The following is a 25349-nucleotide window of genomic DNA, read 5'->3' on the forward strand; positions in this document are numbered from 1 at the left end:
TAACATGTCCAAAGTATATGAGACGTAGTCTCAGCCATCCTTGCTTCTAAGGAGCCTTCTCGTACTTCTTCCAAACCAGATTTGTTCATTTGGCAGTCCACGGTATATTCAATATTCTTATCCAACACCACAATTCAAAGGTGTCAGTTCTTCTTCTGTCTTGTTTATTCATTGTCCAGCTTTCACATGTATATGAGGCAGTTGAAAACACCATGGCTTTGGTCAGGCGCACCTTAGTCTTCAAGGTGACTTCTTTGCTTTACAACACTTTAAAGAGGGCCGACTGTGGAACAGACCAGCCATTGCTCATGTGCAAGTTCAAGTTGAAACTGAAGAAAATTAGAACAAGTCCACGAGAGCTAAAATATAACCTTGAGTATATCCCACCTGAATTTAGAGACCATCTCAAGAATAGATTAGATGTGTCAAACACTAATGACTGAAGACCAGATGAGTTGTAGAATGACATCAAGGACATCATACATGAAGAAAGCAAGAGGTCCTTAAAAAGACAAGAAAAAAAGAAAAGACCAAAATTGATGTCAGAAGAGACTCTGAAACTTGCTGTTGAATATTGAGTAGCTAAAGTGAAAGGAAGAAATGATGAAGTAAAAGAGCTGAACAGAAGATTTCAAAGGGCATCTCGAGTAGACAAAGTAAAGTATTATAATGAAATGTGCAAAGACCTGGAAATAGAAAACCAGAAGGGAAGAACACACTTGGCATTTCTCAAGCTGACAGAACTGAAGAAAAAATTCAAGCCTCGAGTTGCAATATAGAAGGATTCTATGGGGGAAAATATTAAACAACGCAGGAAACATCAAAAGAAGATGGAAGGAATACACAGAGTCACTATACCAAAAAGAATTGGTCGACGTTCAGCCATTTCAGGAGGTAACATATGATCAGGACCTGATGGTACTGAAGGAGGAAGTCCAAGCTGCACTGAAGGCATTGGCAAACAACAAGGCTCCAGGAATTGACGGAATATCAGTTGAGATGCCTCAGCAAACGGATGCAGCACTGGAAGTGCTCACTCGTCTGTGCCAAGAAATTTGGAAGACAGCTACCTGGCCAGCTGACTGGAGGAAATCCATATTTATGTCTATTCCCAAGAGAGGTGATCCAACTAAATGTGGACATTATCAAACAGTATCATTAATATCACACACAAGTAAAATTTTGCTGCAGATCATTCAGTACCGGCTGCAACAGTCTATTGACAGGGAACTGCCAGAAATTCAAGCCAGGTTCAGAAGAGGATACGGAACAAGGGATATTATTGCTGATGCCGGATAGATCCTGGCTGAAAGCAGAGAATACCAGAAAGATGTTTACCTGTGTTTTATTGACTATGCATAGGCATTCAACTGTGTGGATCATAACAAATTATGGATAGCATTGCAAAGAATGGGAATTCTAGAATAGTTACTTGTGCTCATGAGGAACCTGTACATAGATCAAGAGGCAGTTGTTCGGACAGAACACGGGGATACTGCAGGAAGGGCATGTGTCAGGTTGTATCCTTTCACCATAGCTATTCAATCTGTATGCCGAGCAAATAATCTGAGAAGCCGGACTGTATGAAGAAGAATGCGGCATCAGGAGTAGAGGAAGACTCATTAACAACCTGCGTTGTGCAGATGACACAACCTTGCTGGCTGAAAGTGAAGAGGACTTGAAGCACTTACTGATGAAGGTCAAAGACCACAGCCTTCAGTATGGATTACACCTCAACATAAAACAAAAATCCTCACAACTGGACCACTAAGCAACATCATGATAATCGAAGAAAAAATTGAAGTTGTCAAGGATTTCCACCAAGATGGAGGGTCTGATTGCCTCACACTGAGCCTGGGCTGGCCAAAAGAGCTCTGCCTACAAAGATTTTCTGCTATCTTTTCTTCATGCTTTATAGTATAAGCTCTTTTATTTAACTCTATAATCTTTTTTTTTAGTATACTTTAGATGAAGGTTTACAGAACAAACTAGCTTCTCTTTAAACAATTAGTACACATATTGTTTTGTGACATCGTTTACCAACCTCTCAACATGCCAACACTCTCCCCTTCTCAACCTTGGGTTCCCTATTACCAGCTTTCCTGTCCCCTCCTACCTTCTTGTCCTTGCCCTTGGGCTGTTGTGCCCCTTTACTCTCATTTTGTTTTATGGGCCTGTCTAATCAGTGACTGAAGGGTGAACCTCAGGACTGACTTCAGTATTGAGGTAAAAGAGTGTTGGGGGGCCATACTCTTGGGTTTCTTCAGTCTCTGTCAGGTTAGCAAGTCTGGTCTTTTTTTGTGAGTTAGAATTTTGTTCTACATTTTTCTCCAGCTCTGTCAGGGACCCTCTGTTGTGATCCCTGTCAGAGCAGTCAGTGGTGGTAGCGGGGTACCATCTAGTTGTGCTGGACTCTGTCTGGTGGAGCCTGTGGTAGTTGTGGTCCGTTAGTCCTTTGGATTAATCTTTCCCTTTTGTATTTGGTTGTCTTCATTCTTCCTTGCTCTAGATGGGGTGAGGCCAGTGGAGTATCTTAGATGGCCGCTGACAAGCTTTTAAGACCCCAGATGCTACTCACCAAAGTAGAAAGTAGAACATTTTCTGTATAAACTATGTTATACCAGTTGAGCTAGATGTTCCCCGAGACCATGGTCCCCACAGCCCTCAGCCCAGTAATTCGGTCCCTCAGGGCCTATTATCTATTTTGAGTTAATTTTCTTGTATAATGTGAGGTAAGGATCTGAATTCATTCATTTCCATATGGATATCTAATTGTCCCAGCACCATATCTTGAAAAGACTGTCCTTCCCCCATTATATGGCCTTGGCACCTTTGTTTGAAAATCAACAGAAAATAAACGTAAGGATTTATTTCTTGATTCTCTGTTCTGTCCCATTGATTTATATGCCTGCCCTTAGGCAAATACCACTCTATTAATTACTTCAGCTTTATAGTAAATTTTGATATGAGATATGGTAAGTCCTCCAACTTTGTTCTTCTTTTCCAAAATTCTTTGGACAATTCTGGCTCCTTTGCAGTTCCATAAAAATTTAGTATCAGGTTGTCAATTTCGGCAAAAAGACTGCTGAGACTTTGATAGGTATTATATTGAATCTACATATCAATTTGGGGATAATTTCCATCTTAATATTGAGTCTTTCAATCTATGAACACATTAAATGTCTCCTTTTTTTAATTCTTTAAATTCTTTCAGTAATGTTTTATAGTTTTCAGTGTACCAATCTTGCATTTCTTTGTAAAGTTTATTTCTAATATTTTATGCTTTTTATGCTATTGTGAATGGAATTTTTTTTAAATTTCATTTTCAGATGGTTACTAGTATATAGTAATAAAATTTGTTTTTATGTATTGATCTTGTACCTTGTGACCCTATTAAATGTGTTTATTAGTTCTAGTTTTTTTATTTATATAAATGAAATCATTAAGATATTTACATGCTCCATTATATAATCTTCAGATAAGGGGTTTTATATCTTCTTTTCCAATTTGTATGGCCTTTGTTATTTTCTGTTTATTTTTCTTATTATACTGGCTAGAACTTTCAGTGCAGTGTTGAATAGAAACGGCGAGAATGGACATCCTTGCTTTGTTCCTAACTTTAAGAGGAAAACATTCAGTTTTTCACCATTAATTATGATGTTAGCTGCAGATTTTTTATTGATGTCCTTCATCATGTTGAATAAGTTCCCTTGTGTTCCCATTTGTTGAGAATTTTTATTATGATTTTCATTCTTTTGAGATGATCATGTGGTTTTTCTCCTTTATTCTTTTACTAATAATGTGCTCCATGGATTCATTTTGAGATGTGAAACCAACCTTGCTTTCCTAGGATAAATTTTACTTGGTCATGGTATGTAATCCTCTCCCTCATTGGTGCAAATGGTTAATGTGCTCAGCTGCTAGCCGAAAGGTTGGAGATACAAGTCCACCTAGAAGCTCCACCGAAAAAAGACCTGGTGATCTACTTTTGAAAAATCAGCCACTGAAAACCCTATGGAGCACAGTTCTCCTTTGATACCCATGAGATTGCCATGAGTCGGAATCGATTCATTTTTATATGTTGCTGGATTTCATTTATTAATAGTTTATTAAGGAATTTTACATCTATAATCATGAAAGATATTGGTCTGTAGTATTTCTTTTCCTTGTGATTTCTTTGTCTGATTTTGATGTCAGAGTAATAATGGCCTTCGAGAATGAGTTGAGAATTATTTCTTCTTTCTCTGTTTTCTCAAAGAGCTTGTGAAGGGCTGGTATTATTTCTTCTTTATTTATATGATAAAATTCACTATGGCAGTCACCTGAGTGTTGGGTTTTCTTTGTGGGAATATTTTTAATTACTAACTCAGTGACTTACAGCTCTATTCAGATTTTCTATTTCTTTTAAAATCAGTTTTGGTAATTTATGTCTTTCTGGGAATTTGTTCATTTTGTGTAAGTTGTGTAATTTGTTGGCATAATGTTGTTTATAAAATCTCATGTGATTCTTTTTATTCCTCTAGTGTCCGTAGTGATGCCCCCTCTTTCATTCCTGTTTTTGGTTATTTGTGTTCTATCTCTCTTTTTCTTGGCCCGTCTAGCTAAAGTTTCATTGCTTTTCTCTTTTTTTATGATTTTGCCACTTTATTATTTCTTTTGTCTACATGGAGTTTACCCTTTTTTTGATTGTTAAGGTGGAATCTTAGATTGTTGATCTGAGGCCTTTTTTTCTGCCATAAGCATTTAAACCTTTAAATTTTCCTCTGAGCACTGCTTAAAGCTGTCACATGGTCAATCCTGGAAAATGTTCCATGTGGAAGTGAAAATACTATATATTCTGTTGTCATTTGATGGAGTGTTCTTTAAATGTTAGCTAAAGATGAATTATTGTTCAGATTTTCTGTATCCTTAGTGATTTTTTTGTGTAGTTGTTCTTTTACTTATTGAGAGTAGGATATTGAAGCTTACAAGTATTATTGTTGAATTGTCTTATTTCTGCTTCATTTCTGTCAGTGTTTGCTGCATACAGTTTTTAAGCTCTCGTTAGGTGTGTATATGTTTGTAGTTGTCATATCATCCTCATATATTGACCCTCCTTTTCTCTAGCAATATTTGTAAAAGGCTATTCTGTCTGATACTAATACATCCACTCTAGGTCTTTTATGGTGACTCTTTGTATTGCATATCTTCCCTCCCCTTTTTACTTTTAACATATCTATGTCTTTGGGTCTAAATTGTTTCTTTTTTAGACAACATATTGTTGGATCTTGTTTTGGTTTTTTTGTTTTTTTGTTTTTTAATCCAGTCTGACAATCTCTGCCTTTTGATTGGAGTTTTTAATCTATTCATATGTAATACAGTTATTTACATGGTTGGATTTAACATCGCCATTTTGTAACTTGTTTTTTATATGTCTCATGCTTTATTTTTTTGTGTTAACTCTCTTTCTCTTCACAGCCTTCTTCTGTGTTAAATAGATATATTTTGGCATACCATTTAATTCCCTTTTGTTGTTGTTTTCTTATTGGTTGCTTTACTGATTGCAGTATGCATCTTAATTTATCATAATCTGCTTCAAATTAATACTCAATTAAATCTGAATATTTAGCCCTATTACAGCTCAACTTCTCCCCTTTCTGTATGCATTATATTTTATAAATCCTGTGATACAGCATCATTTGGTTTTTGCAGTAATTTTTTTATGCACTCTTATGTTCTGTTTCCCCAGTGGTACCTTGGAAGAAAGACCTGGTGTTCTACTTCCAAAAAATCAGCTTTAAAACCTCCCCATCCCAAATTATGTTCTATAATTCAGCCATATAGCACTTCTTCCAGCTCCCTGGCCACACTATTACCATGGATCTTGAAATATACCATTCCCTCTGCCTGGAATACCCTGCTTCCCCTCTTTCTTTCATTAGTTCACACTCATTCTTACCTGACATTTCCTGTAGAGAGTCTGCTCTTACTAACCACATATGATCCTTTCTGGTTGTTTAGACCTGAACTTTCCCTTTTTTGTACAGCAGATCACACTTTTGTTTATTCATTACATGATCTTCTTAATGATTATTAAATGGGGCTTGGGGTGGTAAGGAAGAATGAGAAATCAAGGACGACCTCTGAAGCTTCTTAGTTGAACATCCAGGTAATAATATAAGATGATGAAGAAGAGCAAGTTTTCAGGAAGAAGATGATTTATTCAGTTTTAGAAATGTTGAATTCCAGCTACTTTTGCAATAGTGGAAATAGTCCAAGTGGAAACCTACAGAAAGAATTTGCACATATGGTTGTTAAGTTTCAGGAAAGCTGTCATGTCGCATGTATGATTTTCTCCTTTGCTAGATCGTGAGATCCTTGGCTTTATGGACCGTGGCTTATTCCTCTCTGTTTTTCCATCACTGGGCACAGCATAGATGCTTAATAACTATTAATTGAACTGAGTTGTAAATAACAATTTCCATATATTGGTTACATGATATTTTAATATTATTATAAATGTTTCACTTGGAAAGTATGCCCTGGAAAAGGAGTTACAAATGATAATTGAAAAATACTAGCTTGGGAAATATTATTTTGAGCTTTTTTCCCCAATTTACAGAAATTTATTGATACATTTTCATTTTGACAAGCTCAAATCTTGTTTTGTGAATTCAGCTATTTTCCTGCCTTTTTGTATTAAAAATTGTTTGCTTTTTGTCCTAAATACTTTTGTACTTTTACCATGAGGTTAATTCTGATATCTTTTGTCTTCTATAGGACTATAATGATGAAATCAGGCAAGCACAGCTCCAGGAATTGACATATTTGAATGGTGGTTCAGAAAATGCAGATGTCCCAGTGGTTCGAGGGAAACCTACCTTGCGTACAAGAGGTGTACCAACCCCAGCAGTAACCAGGTAGGTGTAATCGGTTGACATATGTTTTTAGATGAGCGTACCATGACAACACCTTTAATGTTTTCTTCTCTAATACTGAAAACAGCTCTGTCAGTTTATTGGTACAAAGTCTGTACAAATATATTCAGGCATTGTGATGTCATACTAAGGGGATTCACTTTGAAGTCAGATATTCCTGGGCTTAAATGTGACCAGTAGCACTTACTAGCTGATTGCTTTAGACAAGTTATTTAATCGCACTAACATTAATTCCATAATTCTTTAAGTTGAGGCTTGTTATAATACGGCATAGCGATGACCTGCAGATTGAGATCACAGGAGTGTGTATTTTCTTCATCGGATGCTGTGTCTTGTTCATTGCCACATCCCCAACACTGAGCACAGTGTCAGACATAAAGTGGGTGTCCAAGGATGTGCTGTCATTTTATGTACTGTCAGTCATCTGTGGTATCTGAAAATGATCAGTCAAGTGCCAGGCACATAGAAGTTTTGTTTTTGTCTCTGGATTGATGATTACTTTTGATAGGAAATTATAAATCTGATAATGTTACCTCAAGTTTATGTAAGAAAGTTATTTTTACTTTATTCATCTTTTACCCCAAAAGAAGTCAATGGAAAGAATACAAATTTATCTGTTAAACTGACGGCTATACACGTTTTCAGATAGAATTTTCCATGAGATAATTTAAAATAGCATTCACCTGGATCTCCATGTTCGTTCACTTGGGGGAAAGAAAAAGTCACTTCCCCTCAAGTGTTGCAGATCAGAGCTATGTCAGAGGAATTACAAACAAGTTCCGTTGCACTGTAAAATAAACATAGATTTGGACATGCTGCCAGAGTCCCTGGGTGGCATAAACTGTTAAGCTTGCTTCTACTAACTGAAAGGTTGGTGGTTCTAACCCATCCAGAGGTGCCTTGGAAGAAAGGCCTGAGATCTACTTTTGAAAGATCACAGCCATTGAAAATGCTATGGGGAGGAATTTCACTCTGAAACTCTGAAACTCATGGAATTGACTTCATGGCAGCTAAAAACAGCAGTCTGTGTGGAAGCAGATCTCCAGGTGCTGAGGAAGGATTTGTAAAATAGGCACTTGGTGAGAGGTAATTATTATGTAGGCTTCTACCTCGAAGCTCTCCTGATACTTTCCTTTTAGCTGCTTATTAAAGGATAAGGACCGAGAGCAGAAAGAAAGTACAACTCATGTTAGTCCTCATTTTATAATTTAGCAACAGGGATGCAAAGTCTGGTTGAGTGAGAGTTTGTAAACAAAAAATAGTTTGGCTTTTATCTATAAATTTTAGGAGAAGCAGCAAATTATAGTGGGAAAAACAATATGGTAGCAGAAGCCCTGAATGCTCAAGTTAGCACCGGCGTTACTAATTGGGTGCCCTTGGGAAACATATGGACTCCTGGGCCTCAGCAGTTTTACAGCGTGGGTGCCTGCAGGATCTAATGACAGGGTCTCAGCCCAGTACCACTGCAGTCACAGCGACAGAAACGTTCCTGGAGGTCTGTTTGATGTCCATGCCCCTGACATAGTCACAGCCTGAGGGGTAATTTTCTTTTCCCTCTAGAGTCCCTAACTCATTTGACAACCTTTCTTCATCTCTGTGAAGTGTTTTTTCTGAGACTTTTTATTTTTTTTCTTGCCTGATGTTGACAGGTGAATGAGAGGCTGGGCAGGTAGAGTAGCTCAGAGCACACGGGAGAACCTGTCAGAGGTGAGAAGACAAACTCCTAAGTGGGTGGCTTGGCAGCTCTTGCTCTGAGCATCTTTGGGGATAATCTGAAATGAGGCTCTAGGGCTGTGTTTCTAACGCTTTACTGTGCGTCCACATCACCTGGGATCTTGTTACAGGGCAGAGCCTGATGAGCAGGTCTAGGGTAGACTGAGGTTCTGCATTTCCTACCAGCCCTCGAGTGCTCTTGTTGGTCTGCAGACCACCTGTGGTTGACTGGGCTTCAGGTCCAGAGATGATAGCCCTGTTACAGCACCTGTTGGTCATCACTTTTCCTCATTCTCTGTTCCATCCAATTTTCAGGACAGTTACTTTCTTTTTTTTTCTTTTGGTGAGTGATTGCTTTGTTATTCTGCATCACTTAAGTATAAAAGAAGTCCAAGACAATTTGTTTCTTCTCCAACAAGTTACAAATTTGTTATTTGTAAAATTGTTGGCGATGTAAGACAGTGTATGAGGAAGTATACCCACTTAGTGCACCAGCCGTTTATTTACCTCTTCTTTTCATCCAGACCAAAAAAACCAAACAAATCCACTACTGTGGAGTCATTCCAACACATAGCAACCCCATAGCACTGCCCCACAGGGTTTCCAAGGCTGTAAATCTTTACAGAAATAGACTGCCACAGAGCAGCTGGTGGGTTTGAACCACTGACCTTTAGGTTAGCAGCCAAGTGCTTAACCACTGTGCTACCAGGGCTCCTTCTTTTCATCCAGCCTTGGTGCATTCCTTGATGACTCAGAGCTCATTCTTTAGTTTGAGTCTCTGTCACTGTCCTCCAATTCTGATTTGTTAGCATGTTTTTACTGTTCTTCTTTGTTCATAAACAAAAATAACAAAAATCTGTCTCTGTTGTTTCTCACTATCAGCCCCAGTTCTGCCTTTCAGAACATGCAGCACAAGTCTTCTTGCTCTCTGGTAACACTGATGTTGATAATGAAGGAGGCTAGGAGAGAGGTCAGTTGCCCAAGGACCTGGTGGAAGGATTGATCAAATATTTGTGCTCCAGGAATTCAATTTTCTGTGTGGGAATATTTTGAATACTCAGAAAAGGAATCATGGCATAGTTTGGGTTTGAACTGGACATTTAAAAAAAATAAGTAGGATCTGGATAAGTGTTTGCTCAATTTCCTGTCTCCATTTTATAGATGGGCAAACTATGGCTCAGAGGGAAGTCTCCCTAAGAGCCAGGGGTGACTCTAGGACCTCAAGTTTTCCCATGGTGCTAATTTCAAGCCAGAAACAGTCCCCATCCTTTTCTGCATCTAAGCCTTCCCACCCTCTGCTTGGGACAGCCGCCCTCTGGCACTGTCCTGTCTTCTTCCTTTCTCATCCGCCTGTTTGTCGCAGCTCCTCTCCCATTCAGAAACCTGTGTGCCTGTGTCTGTGCTTCCTACCCCTCTTCCCTGTGGGTACCACGCTCTCGTGCTCCTCGTTTCTCTGACCTTCCCCTCCTCCCCTCTGGGCGCCCTGAAGTCAGGCGGGGACTTACTCATCTAACTCCAGTTCCTGGCACAGAAAGGGCTCAGTGGAAATTTGTGACATTTAATGAATGACCTAACATCAGAAATAGGACTGCCTGACTTTCAAAGATGAAAACAGAACGCGAAAACTTCTGAAAAGCCTGAGTGTGAGGCGAGGGAGAGAGGTTACCACTCTGTGTAAACATGCTTGAGGTTCCTTCCACCCTGGATTGGCGCTGCTTTTTTGTGGCCCTCGTTTCCATCTTTGAGAAAGACGTCATTTGACATGTTGGATGTCGACAGCCATTCTCAGGTCAGCCCTGCTGCCTCTGTCAATCTTAGAACAGGTGTCCTGGTTTTTGTTGCCCTGGCACGCGGGTGTCCGTAACCAAGAGCTGTGACCTAGAGCACCTTGGCTCGGTAGCTTTTCTTATTTGCTTGTCCCTGGCTGGCATTTGGAGCCCTAGTGGTGTAGTGGTTAAAAGTTCAGCTGCTAACCAAAAGGTCAGCAGTCAGAATCCAACAGTTGCTCCTTGGAAACCCCATGGGGCAGTTCTCCCCTGCCTTGTGGAGTCTCTGTGAGGTGGAATCAACTCAAGGACAACGGGTATGGATTTTGGTTTGGTTGGCATTTAAATTAGGAATTCTTGTTAGAAGTTCTCACTCAGTTTACAGCATTATTTGCCCCACTTATTGTCTTCACAAAGCCTATTAAGATAATTTTAAAGGAAACCACACCTTTTTTCCTGTTACTTGTCTCCCCTTCATCGACTCCATTGTGGCTGTTTAGGAGCACACCACCAGAAAGCAATTTCATAAACAGTCATTTGGTATTGAGAACTGAGGGAGTCTTTCAGTGAGAGGAATTCGCGGACCTTATGGCAAGAAACAGCAGAGAAACTCACTTCCAAGGAAAGGTACCCAGCATCCCGCCTGGGATGTGGGGTGTATGGGTCAGGTGTCAGTGGCTCGGTTTTTACTGAAGGCGCAGATTGTACGGTCGACGGAGGGTGGGAAGGAAGGGGCGGGAGGAGGGTGAATGCGCTGACGGTTAGGTGGTACAGTGACCTGAAAAGATAATATCCCAATAAAATCTGGTTTTTATTTAATTTAAAATTTCTATAATTTTGGCCATTGAAGAAAGAAAGAAATTATTTTCTTTCGTTCAGTCTTCATGAGAAGAAAAAAAGACATCTTAATATTAATTGGTAGATTAATATAAATCATACCATATCCTGGGTGAAATATTTATGGTTGTAATATTAACTGTTCAGTTTTTCTGATAACATTTTTTTTTTTAATTCTTTCATCCCTCAGTTTTATTGTTGTTGTTAGGTGCAGTCAAGTTGGTTCCGACTCATAGCGACCCTGTGTAAAACCGAACAGAACACTGCCTGGTCCTGCGCCATCCTCACAATTGTGGTGCTTGAGCCTGTTGTTGCCCCACTGTGTCAGTCCATCTCCCAGAGGGTCTTCCTCTTTTTCGCTGACCCTCTGCTTTACCAAGCATGATGTCCTTCTCCAGGCGCTGGTCCCTCCTGATAACATGTCCATAGTATGTGAGATGTAGTATCGCCATCCTTGTTTCTAAGGAGCATTCTGGTTGTACTTCTTCCAAGATAGATTTGTTCATTCTTTTGGCAGTCCATGGTATATTCAGTATTCTTCGCCAATGCCATAATTCAAAGGTGTCAGTTCTTTGGTCTTCCTTATTCACTGTCCAGCTTTCACATGCATGTGAGGCAATTGAAAATACCATGCCTTGGGTCAGGTGCGCCCTGGTCCTCAAAGTGACATGTTTTCTTTTTAATACTTTAAAGAGGTCTTTTGCAGCAGATTTTTCTGATGCTATGCGTCATCTGGTTTCTTTTTATTTTTTTATTGTTGTAGTTTAAATGAAGTTTACATTTCAAGTTAGTCTCCCATACAAAAATTTATACATACATTGCTACATGACCCTAATTGCTCTCCCCATACTGTGACAGCACATTCCTCCTTTCCACTCCTCATTCCCCATGTTCATTCAACCAGCTCCTAGCCCTCTCTGCCTTCCCATCTCACCTCTGGACAGAAGCTGCCTGTTTAGTCTCTTGTACCTACTTGAGCTAAGAGGCACACTCCTCACGAGTATCACTTTATGTCCCACAGTCCAGTCCAATCCCTGTCTGAAGAGTTGGCCTCGGAAATTGTTTTAGTTCTGGGCTGATAGAGAATCCAGGGACCATGCTTTCTGGGGTTCCTCCAGTCTCAGTTAGACCATTAAGTCTGGTCTTCTTACTAGAATTTGAGTTCTGCACCCTACCTTTCTCCTGCTCCATCAGGGACTCTCTCTTGTGTTCCCTGTCAGGGCGGTCATTGGTGGCAGCTGGGCACCATCTAGTTCTTCTGGTCTTAGGTTGATGAAGTGTCTGGTTTATGTGACCCTTTCTGTCTCTTGGGGTAATACTTTCCTTGTGTCTTTGGTGTTCTTCATTCTCCTTTACTCCAGGTGGTTGGGACCAATTGATGCATCTTAGATAGCCGCTTGCAAGCTTTTAAGACCCCAGACACCACTCACCAAAGTAGGATGCAGAACATTTTCTTAATAAGCTTTGTTATGCCAATTGACCTAGATGTCCCCTGAAAGCATGGTCCCCAGACCCTTCCCCTACCACTCTGTCCCTCAAAGTGTTTGATTTGTATCCAGGAAACTTCTTAGCTTTGGTTTAGTCCAGTTGTGCTGACTTCTCCTGTAGTGTGTGCTGTCCTTCCCTTCACCTAAGATAATTCTTATCTACTATCTAGTTAGTAAATAACCCTCAGCCTTCCTCCCCACCCTCGTAACTGTCAAAGAGTGTTTTCTTCTGTGTTTAAACCTTTTCTAGAGTTCCTATAATAGTGGTCTTATACAATATTTGTCCTTCTGTGACTGACTAAATTCACTCAGCATAATGACCTCCAGATTCCTCCATGTTATGTTTCACGACTTCATCGTTGTTGTTTATCGTTGAGTAGTGTTCCATTGTGTGAATATGCCATAATTTGTTTATCCATTCGTCCGCTGATGGGCACCTAGGTTGTTTCTATCTTTTTGCTATTGTGAACAGTGCTGCAGTGAACATTGGTGTGCATATATCTATTCCTGTGACGGCTCTTATTTCTTTAGGATATATTCCAAGGAGCTAGATAGCTGCATCATATGGTACTTCTATTCCTAGCTTTTTAAGGAAGTACCAAATCGATTTCCAAAGTGGTTGTACCATTTTACATTCCCACCAACGGTGTATAAGTGTTCCCAGTCTCTCCACAACCTCTCCAGCATTTATTATTTTGTGTTTTTTGGATTAATGCTAGCCTTGTTGGAGTGAGATGATATCTCATTGTAGTTTTGATCTGCATTTCTTTAATGGCTAATGATTGTGAGCATTTCTTCGTGTGTCTGTTAGCTGCCTGAACATCTTCTTTGGTGAAGTGTCTGTTCATATCCTTTGCCCATTTTTTAATTGGGTTATTTGCCTTTTTGTTGTTGAGGTTTTGCAGTATCTTGTAGATTTTAGAGATTAGTCGCTGATCAGATTTGTCGTAGCCAAAAATTTTTTCCCAGTCTGTAGGTTGTCTTTTTATTCTTTTGGTGAAGTCTTTTGATGAGCATAAGTGTTTGATTTTTAGGAGATCCCAGTTATCTAGTCTGTCTTCTGGTGCTTGTGCATTGTTGCTTATATTGTGTTTATGCCATGTATTAGGGCTCCAAGCGTTGTCCCTATTTTTTCTTCCATGATGTTTATCGTTTTCGATTTTATATTTAAGTCTTTGATCCATTTTGAGTTAGTTTTTGTGTATGATGTGAGGTATGGGTCTTGTTTCAATTTTTTGCAAAAGGATAACAAGCTGTGCCAGCACCATTTGTTAAAGAGACTGTCTTTTCCCCAATTAATGGACTTTGGGCCTTTGTCAAATATCAGCTCCTCATAGGTGGATGAATTTATGTCTGGATTCTCAATTGTTCCATTGGTCTGTGTACCTGTTGTACCAGTACCGGGCTGTTTTGGCTACCGTGGCAGTATAATAGGTTCTAAAATCAGGTATAGTGAGGCCTCCCACTTCGTTCTACTTGAGTAGTGCTTATTCAAGGCCTCTTCCCTTTCCATAGGAAGTTGGTGATTGGTTTCTCCATCTCATTAAAAAATGCCGTTGGAATTTGGATCGGGATTGCATTGTATCTGTAGATCACTTTGGGTAGAATTGACATTTTCACAATGTTGAGTCTGCCTATCCATGAGCAAGGTATGTTTTTCCACTTATGCAGGTCTCTTTTGGTTTCTTGAAGTAATATCTTGTAGTTTTCATTTTTAGGTCTTTTATATCTCTGGTTAGATTTATTCTCTGATAACATTTTTTATAACTTTATATACTATAGAAGGAAAAGATATCATTTTCAGTGATTAAAACAATCTTTAACATCCATGATAGCATTCTTAATCCATTTTTAAAAGAGAATATTATTTAACATTTCTACTCACTATTGTTTTGCTGTTTATAGACCCTAAAAAAAATTTTAAACATTTGAAATTGTGGGCAGACATAAGGAACTTTGTTTTTACATTATCAAAAGAGTAGAATATCACATTCCTAGAATGTGTTTACATCAAGGGAAGTTTTGCCAAAATAAGTATGTTTCCCCTTCTGTTCATATATAGGCACAGATTTACAAATAATCAACAGATGTTGATTTGCCTTGTAAATCCTACCTTATAAGAACCATAGTTAAGTAAAGATTATAGACAAAAAAAAAAAATCATTTTCATATAATAGGGATCGATATCTCCTTTTTTCTCTTTTAAAAACTGACATTGGGGGAGATGTTCGAGATAGGAAGACTTTGGGTGCAGGGCTGGGTGAGAGGAGTAATGGGAAATAATTGCTGTTCAGTCTAGCACTCCCCACCGAGCAGTCGTCTACAGATAGCACTCATCCATTCATTCATTAGTTCAGCCATTCCTTCATCCACCCTCAGAACTTTCATTGACTGGTTACCTGCAGGAGATGGTAGGGGTATAATGGAGAACAAGGCAGGTAGGTTGGAAATAAAAGAAAGTATAACTGTTTCCTGTAACTGTCCAACTTTTTTTATAATCTCAAGTTACTAACCTCTAAAGTTAGTTTTTATCTTAAGATAATTCAAACTTAGAAAACCTTTGGTGAACTTGATGCGGTGGATAATTTAAGACCTCTCACCTGGTCCTTACCTGCAAGTTTTTCCTTGATGACAATTCTATAATTCTCTCATCTGATTTGCCCAGTAATTTTACAGCCACCGTGTAACACTGCGTTATTCTATGCATTTTGAATCCTGAGATATGAGTTCCTTTATCTCAAGGGTTAGAACTAGTGATTTTGAACCCTCATTTCATTGCATCTGAAGATTCCATGCAGGTTTTTTTTTAAAAAATACATTAAATTTAAGAAATTGACATAATTGCTGAACTTCAGGAAAATTGTCTTTACAAGATGTGTTAGTTCCTAAAAGATTTTTCTAAAATTAATTAAATAAATAAAAACCACTTATGAAAAATGAAATAAAAAATTATTATTTTTTAACTACATGGTTCTTAATGGTGATTGGCTTAGTTTTCAAATAGTAAAACTCTACTGTCTCGTAAAACTCAGAGGATACTACTGTTAAAACAAATATAAACACAAAATAAAAAGAAAAATTGAAGTTTCAAACCTAAGCCTAATTTTGGCATGATCTTAAATTAATGGTAAAAGGCTGAGCTGTAGACAAAGTACACTATAAAATTTTAGGAGCAGTTACACGAGGAGACAGGAGCACAGGATAGGGAAATGATTCCTCATTAATTGGTACCTGCAATAATTTCAAAGAGTTCTGTGTGAATTCAGATTACCAATCAGTTCTCTTCCTCCTCCTGAATTGTTTTTACAAACAGAAGTTTACATTTATTGTTTCAGCAAACATGCTTCTTATTCTTCTTTAGTTCTCAGAACCCTTCATATTTGGCCCGTGGCGCCCAGGTATAGGCTTTTGTTTCTCTTGGCATTTCTAGTTACTTCCACGTTACTCGTGTGGGCTTGGCGTTTCCCTGGGGCGCCATCAGGAAGACTGTCACCTCCTTGGCCATCTTCTCAACAGCATTTTCCTCTGATATTTCTTTTATTTTAATCCTGTCAGCTTTTTTATCTTCCAGAAATGCCTTAAAATTTCTAGTTTAATAATGCCCGCTTTCTCGTTTTCAGTGCTTTCATAGATTCTTTTAAGTCCCCCTCCCCACCCCATGTCGTTTTGTGTAATTTTGGAAGAGGGAGGTAAATGAATAAGCATCTCTTGGAGTGAGGCTCCTGATAGTGATTTTTTGAACAATCTCCATAGGTCCCCAAAAGCTGAGAACCAGTGAATTACACTCTTCTTATGACAAATTCAATTTTAGCAGCCTGTTATGCTTGTAGTATCTGCCTTATGCAGGTGTCATGAGTTTTGGTTTTGAAATTTTTTTAAAAAATATATCATGTCTTGAAGTTTTGAATCAAGACAGAATAAGAAATTAAACTATTTTAGTACTCTTGATTCAGGCCTTCAGGACATGATATATTTAAAAATATGTATAGATGAGAGAAATGGAAAAGAGAAGAAGTAGCTTTTGTTTGGGCCTTTGTGCTAAGTATGGCGGCAGACAACATAGTATCTGCGTGGTGCACTTAATCCTCAGGAGAACCTCGGAAACTAGGTAGTGCTGTCCCCATTTGGCTAAAGTGTAGAGAGGTGAAGGAGCTTTCTGGGGACCACTGAGATAGTCAGTAGCGACGGTGACATTTGAACTTGGGTGGATCTGATTCTAGTGTGCTCTGTTTTGTTCCCTTCAGAAGTGTATTCCTGCCATAGGAACAATTAGAGATTTCTTAGAGTTTTGAAAACCTGACCTTCATTCATTCATTATTTCAGTGAGTATTTATGGAGCACACAATCGGTGCCTTGACTCTACTGGGTCCTGGGAATGCAGAGGCGAATGGCACACCCCTCTCCACTAGCCCAGTCTAGTCTGGAGATAGATAAGCCGTTACAATACCATGTGGTCTCCTAACAGCAGAGGTTATTGCTGGACATCCCCAGAAGTGCAGGACCCAAACTGGAGTTATTCCATACTTTGTGGAATAATATATACCAAGAACTAAGCAAAGTGGAAATACACTTAACTAATCTGAAAGTGTTTGCTTCAGTCCCTATGCTGAGGCCTTCAGGAAGTGCTTACAAAATTATAAAATCTGAGAATTCCTTCATTCTTTCTTTATACCTAGCCTGGAGTTATATTCATTTGTACCCACTTGGCCATTTTTACCATTACTGTAATAATCAGAGAAGAACAACATAAAACCTCCTGGGCACAGCAGTTATACTCTTCCTCAGCAGCCTGGCTAGTGGTCAACTCCAACTTCCACACGTGTCCAAGGGAGTTCATATGCAGGCAGTGATTCAGAGCCATTCAGAAATAGTTACGCGATCAATCCATGACTATTACCACTGCTTGGGGGCCGTTAAAAACCTCTGCTGTTTTCCTTAGCAAAAGTAAAAGAATGTTGTATATTGCTGTGTCAGCCAAAGCTTTTGAGTTAAGACTACAAATTGATGCTGTGACATTATAGGTTTACATATTAAAGTATAACCTCAATAATAAGAGTATTGTTTTTATTCCTCTCTATCTTGGCATCCTCATGAACTAATTTATTTCATTTTTTACTGTTGCTAATTTTGCATCTTTGGGAGACTTGGATTTAGTTTTTGAATGAATGATGAAAATGTAGGAGATACGTTTTTGATGTAATAGTAGGCAGAGTTTCCTTAGAACAGAATACAGTGACCATCAAAGAAAAAAATTAGACTTCATCAACATATATAGACAAGCCAGGCTAGCATAAAATAGTCTAAAACATTCATCTTATTAAGGATTGATATATGCCTTATATAAAGAACTCTAATAACTCAATAATAAGAAGACACCCCAATTTAAAAACTCAAAATATTTGGACATTTTACCAAAAAAAAAAAGGTACATAAATGGCCAATATAAGATAGGTACATATATATATATATAAATGTCATTTGAAAAAGTGCTCAATATCATTAATTATCAGGAAAATACAAATTAAAACCATCACGAGATACTGTGTAGAGCAACTGAACTATCATGTTTTTTGGTGGGTGTATAAATTGGAATAACCCTTTTGAGAAAGTTCTGCCGGTTGTAAAACTAAAGATACATATCCCTTCACATCTGCTAAAATGGCGGTAATCGCAAAGACATACAAAAACAAGTATTAGCAAGGATGAGGAGAAACTGGAACCCTCAGACATTGCTGATTGGAATGTAAAATGATGCAGCTACTTGGACAACAGTGAATTTATGTTATGACTGAGAAATTCTCCTCCTAGGTATCTATTCAAGAAAAATGAAAACATGTCCACACAGAGTTGTACATGAATGTTCATAGCAGCAGTATTCATAATAGCCAAAATGTGGAAATAATCCAAACGCCCAGCAGCTGATGCACCGGTAACCCAAACGTAGTATATTCATACAGTGGCATGCTACTTAACCATAAAGAGAAATGAACTACCGATACATGCTACAACATGGATGAATCTCCAAGCGTTATGGCAAGTGAAAAAAAAAAGCAAAAGACCACATATTGTACGATTCCATTTATACAAAATGCGCAGAAAAGACAAATACATAGAGACACTTTAGTAGGTTCGTGGCTGCCTGGGGCTGTGGGTGGGAACAGGAATTTACTGTAAATGGGCATGAGGGGCCTTTTTGGAGTAATGGGTGTATACTAAAATCAGATTACCGTGATCATTGCACAGCTCCATAAATTTACCAAAAATCATTGGATTGTACACTTAAAGTGGCTGAATTTTATGACATATAAATTATTCCAAAATAAAGCTATTAAAAAAAAAAAAAACTGAACATACAACTACCCTATGACTGAAAAATTCCACTCTTCATTATTTACCCAAAAAGCGTATAAAGCAGTGGACTGATACATATACATGCATGTGTAGAAAGCAAATTTAGTAAAAATGTTAAGTGTTTGAAGCTAGGTGATTGGTATATAGGGGGTCACAGAAAAATTCTTTCAATTTTGCTGTTACTTTCAAAAACTTTCATAATAGAAACGTTAGGGAAAAGTAACTACTACGAATTATTTCCATTAAGATCTTTGAGGACAAGGACTGTATCTTATTCAGCTTTGTATCTCCAGTACATATTTAGAAAACTCTTCAACCTGATTAGAGGAAAGAGTAGTTTCTAGTAAATCTGAATAATATACGATATTCCAGCTAACCATGTATATTTAAATTAATTAAAATGTGCAGTTACTTTATCCATTACCCCACCAGTGCCATCCAAGGTACTATGTAGACCACAAACTTCAATATACATTTTTATTGATATGATGTTACTATTTCACAGATAATTTTTTCACTATTTGATTGTTCTCCAATTTGTATTATAATACAAATATCCGTTGCTGTTGAGTCTATTCTAACTCACAGCGACCCTGTAGGGTTTCCAAGGAGTGGCTGGTGGAGTCGAACCTTTTGGTTAGCAGCCAAACGCTTAAGCACTGCACCACCAGGGCTCCAGTATAACACAAATAGTAGAACTAGAATAGAAAATGTAGGGAATATAACTTTTTGAATGTTCTAATTTATAAATCCTTTTTAGTATTAAAAACTAAAAAACAAGTTATTTCAAAAGCAGACATAGTAGTGTTGCTCTGACCTGTCATTTGATTTGAAGTCCTTGTACTGAAGAAGTTTCTGAATTGAATGTTACCAGTATATATCATGGACAGCTTTGAATCTTGTGGTCACTTGCCACTGTAGCTAATGTCTGTGCCCCAGGCATTAGGCCACTGATGTTTGCTGGTTTTTCTTTGAAGAGAGGAAGATAGATTGACCAGAGGTGGAGGGTGGTAGAGAGATGTGGCTGATGCCCTGCAAACCTGGAATCCCTGAACAGATGGCCTGAGATTATTTTGGGCAAAGGAGTACATAGATTATAAGAAATTGAAAACAAAGACTAATCCTTATTACAAGTCAAGGCATTATTCCAAATTATCGATGTAATCTTCGAGCCTGGTGGTTGAATCAGGCTGTATGTGACCTTTGGATGGGCACAGTGAAAAGAAGTCCCTCACATGCACTCCTTTGCCCTCCCTGTCTTTCTTCAGAATTTGAGTAAAGATAGGTAGGGAATGTCCCCATGGCCTCTTTCCAGTAGGCTCCACCTTAATCTTGGTCTCTTGGTGAAGATTAGGGACAAGGTGCATTGGTGTCCTCTGGTAGGTTGGTAGAACTCGTTTTTGGTTGCTTTAATTTTGTTATTTTCAGACATTGGATTTTTAGCTATGCATTTGCTATCCCAAACAAAATTGGGTTTGTTTCTAAAGAAGAAGTAGAGAGTAGCTATATAGGCTCCCAACGTTACCCACTACAGTTCTTGTTTGTTTGGCACTGCCCATGTGAGTGGCTCAGACTGCGTCTGTGTTCTTGGAAGTGACCGCAGTGTTCCGTCCTTGTTTTGTCAAATAGGGCTTGCACATTTTATCAGGGTTTTGCTTAGGTTGAGCCATTCCTGATGTATGTTCAACTGCCTCTTCCCTTCCTCTCTGACTTGAAGCCCCGTATTTTATGTTAAAAATACATGAATGTGTTGAAACTGCTTCAGAAAATATCTGCACTTATTTAACTGAAGGATAGTATTTTAAGTGACCATGTAGAATATTTGGTAATTGGGAAAGTACGTCTTATTCTCTTTTTTGTGGAACCAGGGCATGCATTTTGGCCCCTGGCTCCACTAGCTATGGGTTCGCAGGCAGTTTGAAAATCTCTCTAACCCTCAGTTTCCTTGTCCATAAAGGCGGAAAGTAAGGCCCACCTCACAGTGGGGGGCAAAGGTTGGCTGCGATCCTGGCATCGCGTCTTACAGGGGTCCTCAGCAAATGCAACCTCCCCAGAGTAATAGCTTCCTGCTCTAGTACAGCCGCAAGTGGAGTCTCCAGGCCTCTGTAATGTTAACCATACTTCCTCTTGCTGGACTAGCTGCCCAGGTGACTTGACTGCCTTGTGGTAGATACTGTCCCTCGTTTGTTGTAGTTTTTACTTTGCATATGGTCTCTTTATTCCTCATTGCAGAAATGTGGAACATCAATTTCTCTGATGGTATGATTACATGTGAATGATGAAATATAAAAGAACATGATGAATACTGCTAATTTGACCTCGTGTTTGCAGGGGAAGGGGAGGAGGAGTCACGGCCCGGCCAGTTGCGGTTGGTGTACCACGAGGGACGCCGACTCCCAGGGGAGTCCTCTCCTCCCGAGGACCAGTGAGTCGAGGAAGAGGGCTTCTCACTCCCAGAGCAAGAGGAGTCCCCCCTACTGGGTACCGACCTCCACCGCCACCCCCTGCACAAGAGACCTACGGAGAATATGTAAGTGAAGAAGTCACACGGCAGCTTTGTCTGTTGGGTTCATCCAATCCAGACATCCATTGGTTGGTGTGGCCAAGTGCCCTCCCTCACCTTGTCTGAGTTCTTGAATGTTCCACCTTTGTTCCGCAAGCATTTACTGAGTGCTGAGTACTTGGTACTAGAGTACAAAAATGAGTAAGTAGGATCTTTCATCAAATAGGTTAAATCCAAGGTGTGGAAGAAGAATCTGGACCCTGGGAGGTGCAAGACTAACGTCAAAGAGACATGTTCTGAAGCTCTTAGAGGATCTTCATTTAACATTCTTTCATGTTGCTCTCTCTGTTTCCTCTGAGTAATTCAGTCGTTTAAGAAGTAACCACCTACCTACATCAGTATGCTTACCCTTAAATGTTTCCTTTTAAGCTATGCTACTAAGAGTGGATTCTTAGTGGAGATTCTTTTCTGTGAAAAAGACAAAAGTTTGTGTTTTTCAATTAATGCAAATCAGTTAGTTTTCCATTTACTATTCAGTAATTCTTTGATACAGTTCATAGACTTACTTAACGTAAGAGAAAGAAAATGTAACTGTGGAAATTGGGGAGAAAATGAATTCTTTAACAAGAATACCAACCCCCTGGAATTCGTACTATAACTTCTTAGTTTACCACAAATGAAGAAAATAAGAAGCATTGGTTAGATGTTTCATATTAGCGATTGAAAGTAATAAAGCAACAGTATATGAACTATTATCAAAAAAGGGAAGCAGCGACAGAGATAAAATGCTAGAATCATTAGGTCTTTATGCTTTGCTTTCATAGAAATCTCTTGTTAGGTGATGAGCACAGTTTCTGGAAGGCTGCAGTAATCCCCTGGGCCACTGACAACTTCTTCAGCTTCACCCAGTGTCACTGGAAAGATCAAAACCTTTGCCCTGGACATGCTGACCTTTTTGTTGTTCCCTAAACATGCTCTGTTCTCTTATGCTTCCAGGCCTTTGCTCATATAACCTGCTCTACCCAGAATGCTCTTCTTATATTTCATCTGACTCCCTCCTATTTGTCCTTCTTTACTTAGGCCAGCTATTAGGAGGGATGTTCAGAGGAGGTAACAGCTGACCTATTGAGCATTACTGTTATCGTGAGCTCTTTCTCTCCCACCCAGACTGTGAACTTCTGGAAGGATGGGGATGGATAGCTTTCATCTCTCAGTACTTGGCAGAGAGCTCAGAGAATTACATTGAATGAGTAAATCCCTTAATAGTTCTTTTTCAGCATTTTGCTATTCAGTTAAGGAGAGATGTGGCCCGTATCTCTTCTCTTTTCTCTCCTTCCGTTTGGACGTGTTCCTGCTTCTTAATATTCTTACTAAGCTGGCAGTGGTAATCCGGCCTGAGCTCTTCCACAGATGCCGAGTCTCCTGAAAATAGCAGGGGCTAAAAAGGAGAGAAAAATGTTGTTAAATTATTTTAGGGAGGCCCGTTGTCTGTTTCTTTCCACCTCAGCTCACCCTTGCTTCTTTTAAGTGTGGCCGGATGGTTTCATGGAAATTGCCAGGCAGGGGTGTGAGACACCTGTTTCCCAGACCCGACTTTATCACAAATGTGATAGAAGTCAGGCTAGGTATTTAACTTATTTGTTTTCACAATCCATGCACTTCAAAAAGAGATACTGCCTTTTTTATATAAATTAATTCATCGTTCCACTCAACAAAGACTTTGAATTCCTGCCATGTTACCAAGGCACACATGTTCTTTGTCTCAGTGTGTACGCTCTAGTGAGTCTAGAAAGAAATGAGATGAATAGAAGTAAAAATTTCTCAGAAGGTTGGAGTCTAGGAGAGGAAGAGAAAAGAGGAGAATTTCAGGACAATTTGGTTTTGCTATTTGTAGGTCTGATTTTTATTGATGGGAAAGACAGTAAAACAATTGGATTGGAAAGTATTCTTTTGAGTTAATTTATTCCCTTTTCCATGTGCTACCATGGATAACAGGATAATGGCAACAGAGAAGGATACAGGTAGTCCTTGACTTACGACAGATTCCAGTTACAACAAACTGACGTAACGACCATCTGTTTTATTTTATCTTATTTTTGTACATCTTATCGTTAGTAATATATACTACATACATTGTTGCCATGTGTAATGTGCTGATGTTATCATTCGCAGATATTCACTCTCAGATGTTCAAAGATAGGATTTATAAAGATACTGATAACAAAAGGCAGTAATAATGAAAACAAAAAAAGATATTCAATGTACATCAGAACCAACTTACGATGGAGTTGTCAGAACAAAACCCTGTCGTAAGTCAGGGACTACCTGTACTTGGGTCCTTTTGGGAGCAGACAAGGGTTTGAGAGCTCTGAAGAAGAAAGGGAACTTGTGTTGTTTGAGTCCCAGGACTCATGCCGGGCCCTCTTCTAGGCGCTGACTGTAGCTGCAGCCACAATTCCAGCATGAGTGTTCCTGGCTGCAGGATCAGTGTTCTCTCTGCCCCATGGTTCTGCCGTCCTCTACCCGACAGCCACATCTGCCATTGTCATTTTAATGTGGCTGGAGTTAAGCATTAGCAATTTCATCAACTTCATACAACAGCAACTCTGGCACCCAAAAAAACAATTCTTTGCTTTCTGAGCGTGCTTTCGGTAGTACAGTGGGACACAAAAGAAAAGGAATACTCTATGTGTGCCCCCTCTTCCCAAGCCGAATTACTATCATGAGGGGTTCAGACTATCAGTATTATAACTCTCCTACTTCGTTTAGTATCTGCTCTTCCTGGGAATACCTGTTAAAACTAGTAGCCAAGAGGACAGATTTTCCCCATCTAGCCCAGCGTTTTGTAAGCCCCCGACCACAGGTGTAGAGAGAAGTGTCTGTACCTATGTAACAAGCACTGTCAGCAGCCGGTACACGGCGTGGACCAAGCCCCTCACCTCGCTGACAGCGAGCGGCTCGTCATCAGTAGCACTGCCGCTCAGGTACACCTTTTTGAGCTCACCTTCCTTCCCTCACCCAACTGTAATTAAATTGCTACTTCTCGCCCCTCTGATAACAGCTTTGCAGTCTCTGGCATGTCCTCGGCCATCGGCTTTTTGGTCTTAAATGTTCAAAATCCTGCAGATTTCTCACACAACACCCTTGACCTTGCAGCACAGGAAGGGAAAACAAAACAAAACTTTGGTTCTTTTTCTTTTGTTTGTTTGCTTGTTTCTCATAGAAATACTTAGAGATGCTCTCTTTCTCCCTTCATAGACTGTATGCAACGTTCCAAATTCATGTCTTATACTTTATCTTTTCCTTATTGAGCTGATTTAAAATTTATACCCTGCATACATCCAGAAGGATTTTAGATAGTTGGGGTGATGCAGTACAGCATGTCCAAGTTAAAGCCCAGTATCCTATAACACAAAGGAATGGTTATTCATTTGTGTAGCAAGTGGGAAAGTTGAAATTGGTCTCCTTAGAACATACTACAATATTTATTCCATTGAACTAGAATTATAAATTAAATTAGATTCCATTCTGTCTGAGTAGGACCCTTTCCCTCAACCCACTCCCACCCCCCCTTCACCTTTATATTCCCAGCACCTAGTATAGTGTTTGGAGCCCTGGTGGTGCAGTGATTTAAGAGTTTGTCTGCTCACCAAAAGGTCAGCAGTTCGAATCCACCAGCCACTCCTTGGAAACCCTGTGAGGCAGTTCTGCGCTGTCCTGCAGGGTCTCTGTCGAGTTGGAATTGATTGATTCAACACCAACAAGTTTTTTACTT

The 25349-nt window shown here is 39.3% G+C and overlaps 1 protein-coding gene across 1 annotated transcript in view; it reads left to right on the top strand.

The window, feature by feature from the left end:
- Positions 1 to 25349, top strand: part of KHDRBS3 (KH RNA binding domain containing, signal transduction associated 3) — a 186126-nt gene that overhangs the window by 99323 nt on the left and 61454 nt on the right. The window contains exons 5-6 of the mRNA XM_004373022.1: positions 6760 to 6899; positions 21403 to 21601. Coding sequence (XP_004373079.1) covers positions 6760 to 6899; positions 21403 to 21601 — 339 coding nt within the window. The remainder of the gene's footprint in view (positions 1 to 6759; positions 6900 to 21402; positions 21602 to 25349) is intronic.

Source organism: Trichechus manatus, unplaced genomic scaffold (assembly GCF_000243295.1).
Source record: "Trichechus manatus latirostris isolate Lorelei unplaced genomic scaffold, TriManLat1.0 scaffold00022, whole genome shotgun sequence".
In the NCBI taxonomy this organism is placed as follows: Eukaryota; Metazoa; Chordata; class Mammalia; order Sirenia; family Trichechidae; genus Trichechus; species Trichechus manatus.